This window comes from Oncorhynchus clarkii, chromosome 10, assembly GCF_045791955.1.
Source record: "Oncorhynchus clarkii lewisi isolate Uvic-CL-2024 chromosome 10, UVic_Ocla_1.0, whole genome shotgun sequence".
NCBI classification, from domain to species: Eukaryota; Metazoa; Chordata; class Actinopteri; order Salmoniformes; family Salmonidae; genus Oncorhynchus; species Oncorhynchus clarkii.
Genome location: NC_092156.1, coordinates 48,364,973 through 48,378,503, shown reverse-complemented (window position 1 = coordinate 48,378,503; position 13,531 = coordinate 48,364,973). Strand labels below are relative to the sequence as shown.

Below are 13,531 nucleotides of genomic sequence, written 5' to 3'. Positions count from 1 at the left end.
ATGTTGGGCTGGTTGTCAGTGGGAGGCTAATTAGCCACTACACTCAGCTGTCAATCAAGCAGTGGATTAGCGAGAGCCCGGTCCGCAGAGAGAGAGAGACTGATACACTACGCCCGGAGCGAAACGTGTACATTGATTGGAGGTCACTCCTACACCTCCACAGCCATCTGTTTCCATTTGATTCTATTCATTCATTTGTTTTGTAGCCCTGTCGCTTTGTCACTGCAAATCAATGGCCCAGTCAGTTGCTTTCATTGGCTAGGTGAAGTGGGGAAATGCTCTATCCGTGAAGGGGCTTATGCAGGTAAAGCTGTTCAATCCAAATGAACACTCCAATAATTAAAGGGGAAAAAAAGAAAGGCCTCTGACTGACTACATCACAAAAAAGGGTTGTATAGCCTGGGATTGTATAGCCTTTAGACAATATATGTCAGGGTTCTATATCTATGCCATTAGGTCCTCTCTAATCTCTCTGGATTGGGAGTGCGGTGACCTCTGTATAATCCACCTAATTTAATACATTTTACGGCTCAAATTATCACGTTGAAATGTCTACATTGCGATTCTCACGTGTCTGTGTTTTGATGTATGCTGTGTGCGTCTGTGCTTGGGTATATGCGGTGGGTGGCAGGTAGCCACCCGAAAGGTCCCTGGTTTGAATCCCTGATCCGGCTAGGTGAAAAATCGGACTGTTCCTTTGAGCAAGGCACTTAACCCTAGTCGCTCTGTGAGGTGGTTTCACTGACCTGGCGTCGGCCTCGCTGTAGTACTCTCGAGCAACAATGTCTTCAAAGAGCTCCCCGCCTGTCACTCTGAGGAAGAGAGGATTGTGAGGCCGCCGGTTTCAAGGATGCAGGTGGACTGGAGCATGGAGCCAATGTGAGAGAAAAACACCCTTCCCTGTACCCTTCATATCAGCCACTAAGACATGTTGACATGGAACCTAACAGGCACCTCAATGGTACATTTCTGATGTGAGAAAAGGAAAATCATTGACAAAACTCACGCCGTTGTCTCTCTGTTGCAAAGTATAGACTATGAGAGTATGAATCCTTTAAAATATGCATTCTCAGGGCTTAGGGCAACACATACCAGTGTGTAATGTATTGCAATGAGTGCAAGGGCGTGGGTGCTGACATTTCAAAGATCAAAGCAGCCTTCAGTGTGGGAAAGTGTGGGAAAATTGCCTTGTCAATTTGTCAGTATGATGAAGTCCATGCTCCCATTTAATAGGTGGGTGTGAGACCATCCATCTATCAGACAGGCTCCACTAAAAGAGTGGATTCCAGAGCAGAGGACCCTGCCTGTCTTGCTGCTGCATGGGAGAAATGTTGCACTTGGGAGCTGGTTCCTGTGGTGTTGGTGAGTCAGATAAAGTACATTCGGAAAGTATTCGTTACAGCTAAAATAGATTTTTTTTAAATGTTTCTCATCAGTCTACATACGATGACGAAGCAAAAACAGGTTTTTAGATTTTTTTTTGCAAATGTATAAAACAAAAAAACCTGACATTTCACATTTACATAAGTATTCAGACCTTTTACTTAGTACTTTGGTGCAGCACCTTTGGCAGCGATTACAGCGTCGAGGCTTCTTCGGTATGAGGCTACAAGCTTGGCACACCTGTATTTGGGGAGTTTCTCCCATTCTTCTCTGCAGATCCTCTCAAGCTCTGTCAGATTGGATGGGGAGCGTCGCTGCTATTTTCAGGTCTCTCCAGAGATGTTTGATACGGTTCAAGTCCGGGCTCCGGCTGGCCCACTCAAGGACATTCAGAGACTTGCCTCAACGCCACTCCTGCGTTGTCTTGGCTGTGTGCCTAGGGTCTTTGTCCTGTTGGAAGATGAACCTTCGCCCAAGTCTGAGGTCCTGAGTGATCTGGAGCAGGTTTTCATCACAAATATCTCTGTACTTTGCTCTGTTCATCTGTCCCTAGATCCTGACTTGTCTCCCAGTCTCTGCCACTGTAAAACATCCCCACAGCATGATGCTGCCACCACCATGCTTCACCGTAGGGATGGTGCCAGGTTTCCTCCAGACATGACGCTTGGCATTCAGGCCAAAGAGTTCAATCTTGGTTTCATCAGACCAGATAATCTTGTTTCTCATGATCTGAGAGTCGTTTAGGTGCCTTTTGGCAAACTCCAAGAGGGCTGTCATGTGCCTTTTACTGAGGAGTGGCTTCCGTCTGGCCTCTCTACCATAAAGGCCTGATTGGTGGAGTGCTGAGCAGATGGTGGTCCTTCTGGAAGTTTCTCCCATCTCCACAGAGGAACTCTGTAGCTCTGTCAGAGTGACCATCGGGTTCTTGGTCACCTCTCTGACCAAGGCCCTTCTTCCCCGATTGTTCAGTTTGGCTGGGAGGCCATCTATAGGAAGAGTCTTGGTGGTTCCAAACTTCTTCCATGTAAGTATCGATGGAGGCCACTTTGTTCTTGCGAACCTTCAATGCTGCAGAAATGTTTTGGTACTCTTCCCCAGATCTGTGCCTCGACACAATCCTGTCTCGGCGCTCATAGGACAGTTCCTTCGACCTCATGGCTCGGTTTTAGCTCTGACATGCTCTATCAAATGTGGGACAGGTGTGTGCCATTCCAAATCATGTCCAATCAATTGAATTGACCACAGGTAGACTCCAATCAGGTTGTAGAAGCGTCTCAAGGATGATCAATGGAAACAGGATGCACCTGAGCTCAATTTCGAGTCTCATAGCAAAGGATCTGAATACTTATGTAAATAAGGCATTTACATAAAAACCTGTTTTCGCTTTGTCATTATGGGGCATTGAGTTTTAGATTGATGAGGAAACATTTTTATTTAATCCATTTTAGAATAAGGCTGCAATGTAACAAAATGTGGAAAAGGTGAATACTGACTACTTTCCGAATGCACTGTATTTGTGGGCCTATTTTATGAACCTGCTAGTACAAAGTGATTGGGCTCTGACAAAGCAGTTTGCTCCAAAATGTGTCAGCTTTAAAGACTATCCAAGGTCATTTAGTTTGTATTTTCCTAGTCTCTCATTTGTGTCCTTTCGAAACTTTCCCTATGTATCTGTGGCTGATCTCACAGAATTAAAGGCTCAATTCAGCCATTTTTATGTCCGTATCAAATCATTTCTGGGTAACACTTAAGTATTTTACTGTGGTCAAATGGTCAAAAAGAAACAAAAATAGATTCTTAGCAAGACCAATTTCTCAAGGAAGAATTTTGCTAGGACTGTCTGGGAGTGGACTGAGTCGGGAGAGGGAAACTGAAAACTAGCTGTTATTGGCAGAGAGGTTTGGAACTCTTTCTTATTGGTCTATTAACAAATTCACAGCATGGTGATGCCACCAGGCAGACCAAAACTCCATCCCACCACGACAGGCTGAAATTCAAACAGCTCTTACACTAACAAGGGCATTATCATCATTTTCACAATTTCACAGTATTATTCCAACCTCATAGTGTGGAAATATATATAAAACACAGGGGGGCTGCACTGGGCCTTATAGCAAACGATAGGGCACAATAATCAAAGAGAACATATTGTATGGAGTTGTGCTCATGCGACTGCTCCTTGACAATACCCAGCTGTTTCAAACCAGTTAAGAATACCTTGCATTGTCACCAAGATCGTCTCATGCAACACTTTGTCCTGCTGCACACTTTCTCACACTTACAAAGCTGTTTTTCATTCAGAGACATTAACAGGGAAGAGGCAGGTAAACGAAGACACCTCATAACAGATGCAAGAAGAGTTCTCGAAGTTACAATGGCGTAAGACTTTACCAATGCTACAATGTCCAGTTTATGTAATGAAAAGCATTCAACGCCTCCAAGGGACTGTAATTACTGTTTTGCAGACTGAAATCAACAGTTCTTTGAGAGGCGTTGAAAGGTATTACATCATTTGAGTGTTTAAAAAGCTTATAATATAGACTTTTATAGAACTATTACGGTGCACTCAAACGGAGTACACTCAACACTACGTAGCTTTTTAGCCATAATTAGCAGTTCGATCCAAACCACAGCCTGTACTGTAGAGCTTACAAAGGAGCTATTTGAATTCAGGACCTCTCCTTGCATTAATGGTAGATAGTGATTCACTGTGGTTCAGTCTTATACGGGCTGCTCTGATAAGTGTGTGCAGGAGACACATCAAGACTCACATCAAGCTACCACCCAAACTAGAAAAAACGCTGCGTCGTTCGTGTCAATCATCCCCACTGTGTGCGTGAGAGCAGACGGAATGACGCAGTCGATAAATTCACAGCAGTGCATTACTCACAGGTCAAAGATCAGGTAGTGATGCCCCTCCTCTGAGATGCTGTCATGGAGACGCACTGGACGGAGAAAAGAGAGAAAATAAGTAAACCTATGCAGAATTTGAAAGCGCAAATATTTCACACATAGAATGCATAGTCAATAACCTTCAAACGTCTAAATCACACATCTCAATCACCCAGTCCACTGCATATGTCAAATCAGTGTCTTACATTCCCCAAAATACACTATATGGCATGTTGGCACCCCTTCAAATTTGTGGATTCTGCTATTTCAGCAATACCCATTGCTGACAGGTGTATAAAATCTAGCACACAGCAATGCAAGTAGAATGGCAGTAGAATGGCCTTACTGAAGAGCTCAGTGACTTTCAATGTGGCACCGTCATAGGATGCCACCTTTCCAACAAGTCAGTTTGTCAAAGTTCTGCCCTGCTAGAGCTGGCCCGGTCAACTGTAAGTGCTGTTATTGTTAAGTGGAAACATCTAGGAGCAACAACGGCTCAACCGCAAAGTGGTAGGCCATACAAGCTCACAGAATAGGAACGTCGAGTGCTGAAGCTCGTAGCGCATAAAAACCGTATGTCCTCGGGTTGCTTTACTCACCGAGTTCCAAACGGCCTCCGGAAGCAACGTCAGCACAATAACTGTTCGTCTGGAGTTTCATGAAATGGGTTTCCATGTCCAAGCAGCCAGACACAAGCCAAAGATCACTATGCGTAATGGCAAGCATTGGCTAAAGTGGTATAAAGCTCGCCACTATTGGACTCTGGAGCAGTGGAAATGGGTTCTCTGGAGGGATGAATCACGCTTCACCATCTGGCAGTCAGACGGACGATTCTGGGTTTGCCGGATGCCAGGAGAATGGTACAGTACCTGCCTGAATGCATACTGCCAGCTGCAAAGTTTGGTGGAGGAGGAATAATGGTCTGGGGCTGTTTTTCATGGTACGGGCTTGGCACCTTAGTTCCAGTGTAGGGAAATCTTAACGCTATAGCATACAATGACCTTCTAGATGACCCTGTGCTTCCAACTTGGGGAAGGCCCTTTCCTGTTTCAGCAAGACAATGCCCTGTGCACAAAGCAAGGTCCATATAGAAATGGTTTGTCGAGATCGGTGTGGAAGAAGTTGACCGGCCTGGACAGATCCTTGACCTCAATCCCATCGAACACCCTTGGGATGAATTGGAATGCTGACTGCGAGCCAGGCCTAATCGCTAACGCTCTTGTGGCTGAATGGAAGCAAGTCCCTGCAAGTCCCTAATGCCCATGATTTTGGAACGAGACGTTTGAGGAGCAGGTGTTCACATACTTTTTTTTTTGAGAATATCTAGGTTTTGATTATAGGTAGGCCTGACTGAAGTGATGTGGTACATACTGTTCATGAATGACTTTAGTCAAGCTTAGATAGTGCTTCTGGTGTCCTGTTGCTGTCCATATGTTGTCTCCACGATGGAGAGAATCTCTCTCTCTCTCGTCTACCCACCAGTACCCACCACACTCCTCCCCTCCCCCAGCAGGCAGTGTTGTGCTGCTCTGTGTGCATGTGTGTGGGCGTGTACGCACTGAGAGACAGAGAGAGAGAGAGAGAGAGAGAGAGAGAGAGAGAGGGAGAGGACACGCGTGCGCTTGTGTGTGGGTGCCGAGATAGAAAGGGGAACAAAGTGGAAGACTGCAGTTTAGATACCTTCACCTGCCAACACCGGATACATAGCAACAGTCTCACCATTACATAAGCCTGAAACAGCCATCTCAGTTCATTCCGCTCAAAGGCTGCCTGAAAATACTTTGATTTGCATTCGCCACTGTCAACATTGCTAAAACAACACCCCCCCCCCCCCCACTTCCTTTTGCTGGGTTTTGCTTGTAGTTTTTGTCTACACTTAAAGTACGTCTTATTTCCTAAAAAAGTGCAGAAATCCTAACAGAGGTGTGGAGAGGGAACGTTTTATGGAAGTAGTGACATCCTAAATGTCCTCATCGGTTTTGATAGCCTTGTGACCCTGAACTGCTGTTTTGTTCACAAAGAGGGTTTTGGCAAGAGGAAAAGGCCAATCTGGTGTTACTTACCGATGGTGGTGCTTTTGGCCTGTCGCTGTCTGCTTTTGGTTCCCTTGGCAAGGCTTTCCATATCAGCAGAGAGAACACTCTTCCCTCTGTTAGGGGTTGTGCCTAGGTCGTCCCAAACGGGTTATTTCCTGAGAGCTCTCGATGGGAATCTTTGATGTCAGCCTCTTTAAGAAGCTTTCCTTTACCAATCACTTGTCCAGGCTGTTGTTAGGCTATCTGAATATAGATGTGTTTGGGACGCTCTTGAATTACGGTGGCATTTGGGCATGGCATTTTATATATATATTTTTTTGACCGTTATGATAACATTATGCCATCAGTAGAAGTAGTAACACCAATGAGAAATGTTGGGTACAATCTACGGTCATCAGTCCTGTAAAAAATATTTCACAAAAGTGATATAATTCATTCTATATTTGAATAGCCCTTGTTTCTATTGATCTATATAATATATGCAATACTTTTGTTAACTGTCTAGCATTCAAAATAACAGATAGATTTCTCTAAATCCCCCAAAAACATTTCACTATACCTCTACACATCCAGTGGGACAAGCCAATTTTTCCTGCCCCCCTGTAGATTCTACAATGCATATAAATAGATGTTTTGCAGTACAACAGACTTACATATTTCTTTGTGTTAACTAACAGTTCAACAAAACAGAAAAGGTATGCTTTGTCACTTTTTTTTTTGTTGTCATTTGAAATGGTTTTTACGTGGCGTCAAAGTCAAGGGACCGCATTTACCACCGCAATTCAAGAAGGAATTCTAGCTGAATAGGGACGGGATGGTTGAAGTACTTTGTCTCTCCCACAGAGCAATATGACAACACACTGAGGAAAGATTTATGACACGCTTGAGAGCCTCTACGCTGATACGCCAATTATCCCTAGCAAGAACACAATGCCTTCATTTGTGGCAACATCCTCGTATAGGTAGGGACTGCTGTCAATCCACCAAGCATGATAAGCATGAGCCATTAGGATATCTCCAAACCTCCATATGGGTGTCACTGTCGTAATGGGTTTAAAGTGGGTCTTCTACAAAATCCATTCCCAGGAATCACACAACTAACAACAACAAAAAAAACACAGGCCTATTCTATTGAGAACCAAACGTACCAAACCTGGCCCTTAGCCCTTGGCGTGGTGAGCCTGAATTATGAGTATCAGAGCCAATTCATCCAACACGTTGGTTCTCTCCTCTCCTGGATCTATGTGGGCGGACTTTGGCTCTTGGACGAATAACCGCCCCCGGTTTCGGCAGAGGAAGGCTGCCATGTAAAGAATGTGCCGATAAACAAAACGAGTCAATCCGAAGGCTGCAAAGTCTATTGGGAGGTTTTCACTGCTGCTCTGCACCGTCTCAAACAGCATGGTGGACGTAGGAGCACATGAAAAAGGCTGGATGTGGGCCAGTTCTTTAATAGCCTGTGATGGTCGGTTAGGCTCAGGGATAGAGAGCACAGGATGAGGGCAGTGTGTCTCAATGCATCCGGCTGATTCAGAAAAAGGCAGCTAGCTCACGTCAGAGCCTATACTGTACAGAACCCGGGAACTTGACTACATTATCAGGGGAGAGCTTGACGCTGATGATCTTTATTCTATTGAGCTGCAGTCTGTGCAGGCAAATTTCCCACAAGGGCTATAAAATGCATACACGGCCACAGGGGCAAATCTTCAGCGAGATGACAGCAGATAATGTATTCCTTTCCTCCCAGTCTGTCTGTTTAGGAGCAGTAGGAATTCAGTTTTATGTTGATAGAAGGCTGGATGTTTCAGCTTCCCCCTCTCTCTCTCTCCTCTATCCCTGACAGATCACAAAACAGCATACAACCTTATCCGAGGGCATCCACAGGCCACACTCGTATTGAGTCTCTCTCTGACCACTCGGAGGCTGGGTTCGACATACTGTACAGTACAGTCAAGTCGTGCTCTCTCTCTCTCTCTCTCTCTCTCTCTCTCTCTCTCTCTCTCTCTCTCTCTCTCTCTCTCTCTCTCACACACTTCAAACGGTTGAAAACATCTTTAGATTAGTAATGCAGTTATATTTACAATGCGGTAATCTAGCAGACACTCTTATTCAGAGCAACTTACAATTAATGTATTCATCTTAAAGTAGCTAGGTGAGACAACCACATATCACAGTCATAGTAAGTACAATTTTACTCAATAAAGTAGCAACAGCAAAATCAGTGCTAGTAGAAAAATAGAAGTGAAAGCTTTTTTTTATGGGGGGTGGATAAAACTTGAGATGTCTTATTTAAGATTATTTTTTTTAAAGAGGTAGGGTTTCAGACGTTTTCGGTGAGATGGGCAGGAACTATGCTGTCCTAGCATCAGGAGGAACCTCATTCCACCATTGGGGTACCAGGACAGATCTTGTACAGTCAATCCTGTCCATGGCAGCGAGTGGGATGCATTATTAAACACTTATGGGTCTGGGAAAAGTAGAAAAGTGCTTCTCAGCCTGTTAATCAGTAAATTACACGTTGTGGTCCTGAGCCGGCTCTGACGGTGCCACAGAGTGATGTTCCCCGGCTGTACGCACAAGAACCATAACAGTCAGCTAGGTGTCTGTCTCTCTGGATGGCTGTCGTACTTTCACTGGGCGCATGATTCTGCTCAATGGAGGCAGATTACATCAACGCAATCAAAAGTGAACTATAAGTTTACTATGCTGCCAAAAGAATCTGATCCAAGATTAGTGACGTATCTTTTTTAAGTGTCCCAGTCTGCACTACTTCATGTTAGGTAGTGTGAAAGAATGTATATAATGTAACACATTGGAAAACAAATATTGTGGAGTCAGCCAATCAATGAGACAGAATAACAAAAAAATTATATGAATGGATCATAGTGCTTCTGAGATACACTGAAAGAGTGAGAATAGGATGAGGAAGCCAGCCTCCAAAACGAAAGAACTCACCGATGTTTGAGTGCTTCAGCAATCGGCAGATCCTGGCCTCTCTGTCCAGCTTCTGGTGATCTGAAACGGGGGAAAAAAACACAAACAGGTTCATAATGCAGGATCAGTATGTTTCTTTCCCAGACATGGGTCTTTTGTCAGCTTCCATGTCAAATACAATGTACAGAACTGTCAGGCCAGAGCTGGTCTGGCTCTGGTGCAGCAGCTCTGTGGCCTGATGATGGACTGTCTATGGAGGTGGTTATCTGCAGATAGATGGCTAAGATGTCACCAATTTTCATTATTTTGTTTCACTTAGTCCTGCATATTGGAGCTCGAAGCCTAAGATTTTGGCCGTACACTACAATAACACCTGCAACTCTGTGCATCTGACTATTCAACACTCTGACTCTGAAATCATCCTAGACCTCTAAAATCTGATAATGAATTATGTGGCTGTTGAGAAAGTTGAGGAGTCTAAATGACTTGATGTCACCTTGGATTGTAAAGTGTCATGGTCAAAACGTATTGATTAAATGGTTGTAAAGATGGGGAGAGGTCTGTCCGTGATAAAGAGATGCTCTGCTTTTTTTTGACACCGCACTCCACAAAGCAAGTCCTGCAGGCTCTAGTTTTATCTTAGCTTGATTATTGCTCGGTCATGTGGTCAGATGCGGCAACAAAAAGACCTAGAAAAAACTGCAGCTGGCCCAGAACAGAGGAGCACATCTTGCTCTTCACTGTAATCAGAGAGCTAATATGAATACTATGCGTGCCAGTCTCTCTTGGCGAAAAGTAGAAGAGAGACTGACTGCATCACTTCTTCTTTGTATAATATCAATGTGTTGAAAATTCAAAATGGTTTGCATAGACAACTTACACACAGTTTAAAAACAAAGGTGTCCATGTATGCCAATGACTCAAGTTTTATATTAAGTCCACAAGCTAGATGCCTGCAATGTCTCATTGAAGATCTAGATAACTTTTCTGGACTCTTTGGACAAAAAACCTAATCATGATATGTCACGCCCTGACCATAGAGAGGCTTTTATTCTCTATTTTGGTTAGGCCAGGGTGTGACTAGGGTGGGAATTCTATGTTCTTTTTTCTATGTTTTTGTATTTCTTTGTTTTTGGCCAGGTATGGTTCTCAATCAGGGACAGCTGTCTATCGTTGTCTCTGATTGGGAACCATACTTAGGTAGCTCCTGCCCACATGGGTTTTGTGGGTAGTTGTTTTCTGTATTGTTGGTTTCCTTACAGAACTGTTTGTTTTCCTCTTTATTATTTGTTTGTTCTAGTGTTCTGATTTTAATAAAATATCATGAACACGTCTCACGCTGCGCTTCGGTCCAGTCATTCACAGGAAGAGGATCGTTACATGATGAGTGTACAATATTACGTATTGGATCTTTAAAAGATACAGGTACAACTTCACATTACCCTGCAGTTTACCTATAAAATGGGCTGACAGTGAAGTAGACAAACTTGGAATTCATATCACAAAAGGTGAGGTGAGCTCTCCACAATGAATTTCAATAGAAAACTTGTAAAAATAGACAAGATCCTGAAACCATGGTAAATACCTGTCTATTTATGGAAGAATTGCCCTGATTATCTCATTAGTCATAACTCAGTTTACTCACTTACTTATGGCGCGGCCTACTCCTGATGATTTGTTTTTCAAATCATATGAGCAAAGAATATTTAGCTTTATCTGGGATGCTAAACCAGACAAAATTAAGTGTGCCTATCTATATAATGATTTGGGTGGGTTGAGATCATTAAATATGAAAACACTAAACCTCTCTAAAAGCTTCACTTATTCAAAAGTTTTACTTTTTACTTTTAAGAAACGCTCATCCATTGTTTAAAAACGGCCTTTTTGCCTTTGTGCAGATTGCCATGTCTCATTTTCGATCAAATGAAAAATTATACTTTATTCAAAGTTTCTCTCTTTTTCAAACAAGCTTTGCAGAGCTGGCTACTATTTCGAATTTTACCCCCCTGAAAAGAGAACAAATATTATGGCTGAACTCAAATATGCTAGTTGATAAAATACCTGTATTTATGGGAAAGATGTTTGAAAATTGGATTTTGTTTTTAAATTATATTGTACATTGGAATGGTTGAGTTATGTCCTTCATGGAGTTATCAGAATTGTATGGGAAGGTCTGCTCAATCCAAGAGTACAACCAATTGATTACAGCATAATCCCCAAAATGGCGGAGGCAGGAAGAAGCAGGAAGAGGTAGGGAACTGGTCTGTCTGCCCAATATAAAGGATTTTATACTGGTGGAGGTATAAAAATAGCATAAACAGGAAAGTATACCAGTTTCATTTGAGGACCAGGATGTTGACAACTGTGCATTAGCTGTAGAAATGTAGAAATCCGAAGAGGGTGGCAAGCAGAGATAGGTGGGAGGTGCTGAGGGAAGCTGAGGGTTGGGATGTGGAATTGGAGACAAGTGGGAGTGGAGTTGCTGGGCGGGGGATAGAATGACGGTCAAAGACAAAAGTTTTCTTTTTAATTAAGTCAAAATAAAACATAACAACATGTAAGTTTCTATGACACTAAGGGGCAGTGTTTTTACAGCTAATGCCGGTTTGCCTGAGGCTGATGCCGTGCAGGTGTTTGTACACATGCATTTACACACACTCTCATTCAAATTCACAACATGTGCACATACACGGACACACACACAGGTAAATAGTGCCGTGCATGCACTCAAACATGTTCAGTTGTCCTTGAAGTCTGATTTTTGCATTGTTGTTTTCTGTTTTCCTTTGTCTTTCTCTTTTATTCTCTTTTGCTCATTTTGTTGGGTGTCTTGGGGGTGGATAATGTTTTTTTAAATTTTTTTATAATTATTATGATTTTTTCTTTTTCTGAGGCTGTGGGGGGGGGGGGGGGGGTCTCGGATGGTTGAGGGGCAGCTCTTGAGGAACTGTGTGTGTGTGTGTGCTCCCAACTGGGGGGGCAGTTGGGAGCTTGGGGCTGATGGATCACTGGTTTAGGTCCCCGTTTTTTGACCTTGTGAGGGATCTGTCGACGTGCCAGTGAGCAGGGCGTTGACCCTGGATGCTTCTGTGTGTCACTCTGAATGGGAGTCTGTCAGATGACTAATGTGATGTAGTTGTTGAGCGGCTTCACTGCAAGTACATTGTACGTTTTAAACATTCAATAAAAAATACACATTTCAAATGAAAATAAAAACTTACACACAGCTCTGACACACACACTTACCCCACCAGACATTTTCACAGTATCCAGATGGTAAGACATAGAGCCATGATTGCATGGAACTCCCATCTCAGATTGCTCAAGTGAACAGCAAACCTGGTTCTAAAAAAAACAGATGAAGCAACACCTCTAGGCAAAGCAAATGTGTCTAGTTCTGTACTTGAGCTGTTCTTGTCAATGAATGTTCTCTATTATGTCATGTTTCACATTTTGTGTTGACCCCCAGGAAGAGTAGCTGCTGCTTTGACAACAGCTAATGGGATCCTAATAAAGTACTAAATACTGAATAATACTGTTATAATACCCTTATATTATTATAATACCCTTTTCCCTTAAGAGATGTTTGAAAAGAAGGCCTGAAATGTCCTCATTTTTTTCAAGTTGGCGTTTTGGCCTGCCTGGCGACATCACCAGGCGGTTTAAGTTAATAGACGAATAACAAAGGGAGTTTCAAACCTCTCCATCAATAACATCTATGTTTCAGGACACATATCCCTCCCGTTAGGCTCCTTCAATGAGGTTAGACCACATTCTTGCTTGAGAAATAGCTTTATGCTAAGAAGCAATTTTTGTTTATTTTTGACCATTTTAATTGAAAGGGATCACAGTAAGGTACTTAATTGTCACCCAGAAATGATTTGAAATGTAGATTTAAAAAAAAACCCAGCTACAATGGACCATTAATACCAGTATTGATGATACAGAAGGAAAAACTACTGTACAGTGCCTTCAGAAAGTATTCACACCCCTCAACTTTTTTCACATTTTGTTGCGTTACAGCCTGAATTTAACATGGATTACATTGAGATTTTGTGTCACTGGCCTACACACAATATCCCATAATATCCAAGTGGAATTATGTTTTTAGACATGTTTACAAATTAATTAAAAATTAAAAACTGTAATGCTTTGAGTCAATAAGTATTCAAGCAGTTTGTTGGCAAGCCTAAAAAGGAGGAGAAATTGTATTTGCTTAACAAGTGGCATGATAAGATGCATGGACTGCCTGTGCGCAATAATAGTGTTTAACGTGATTTTTGAAT

The 13,531-nt window shown here is 42.8% G+C and overlaps 1 protein-coding gene across 3 annotated transcripts in view; it reads right to left on the bottom strand.

Annotated features, from left to right (window-relative positions):
* LOC139418692 (calcium/calmodulin-dependent protein kinase type II subunit alpha) overlaps positions 1-13,531 on the bottom strand; it is a 74,775-nt gene that overhangs the window by 41,605 nt on the left and 19,639 nt on the right. For all 3 annotated transcript variants that reach the window (XM_071168337.1, XM_071168336.1, XM_071168338.1), the window contains exons 3-5: positions 9,267-9,326; positions 4,274-4,328; positions 747-812 (exon numbers count right to left, since the gene is read on the bottom strand). In XM_071168337.1, the coding sequence (XP_071024438.1) occupies positions 747-812; positions 4,274-4,328; positions 9,267-9,326 (181 nt within the window). The remainder of the gene's footprint in view (positions 1-746; positions 813-4,273; positions 4,329-9,266; positions 9,327-13,531) is intronic.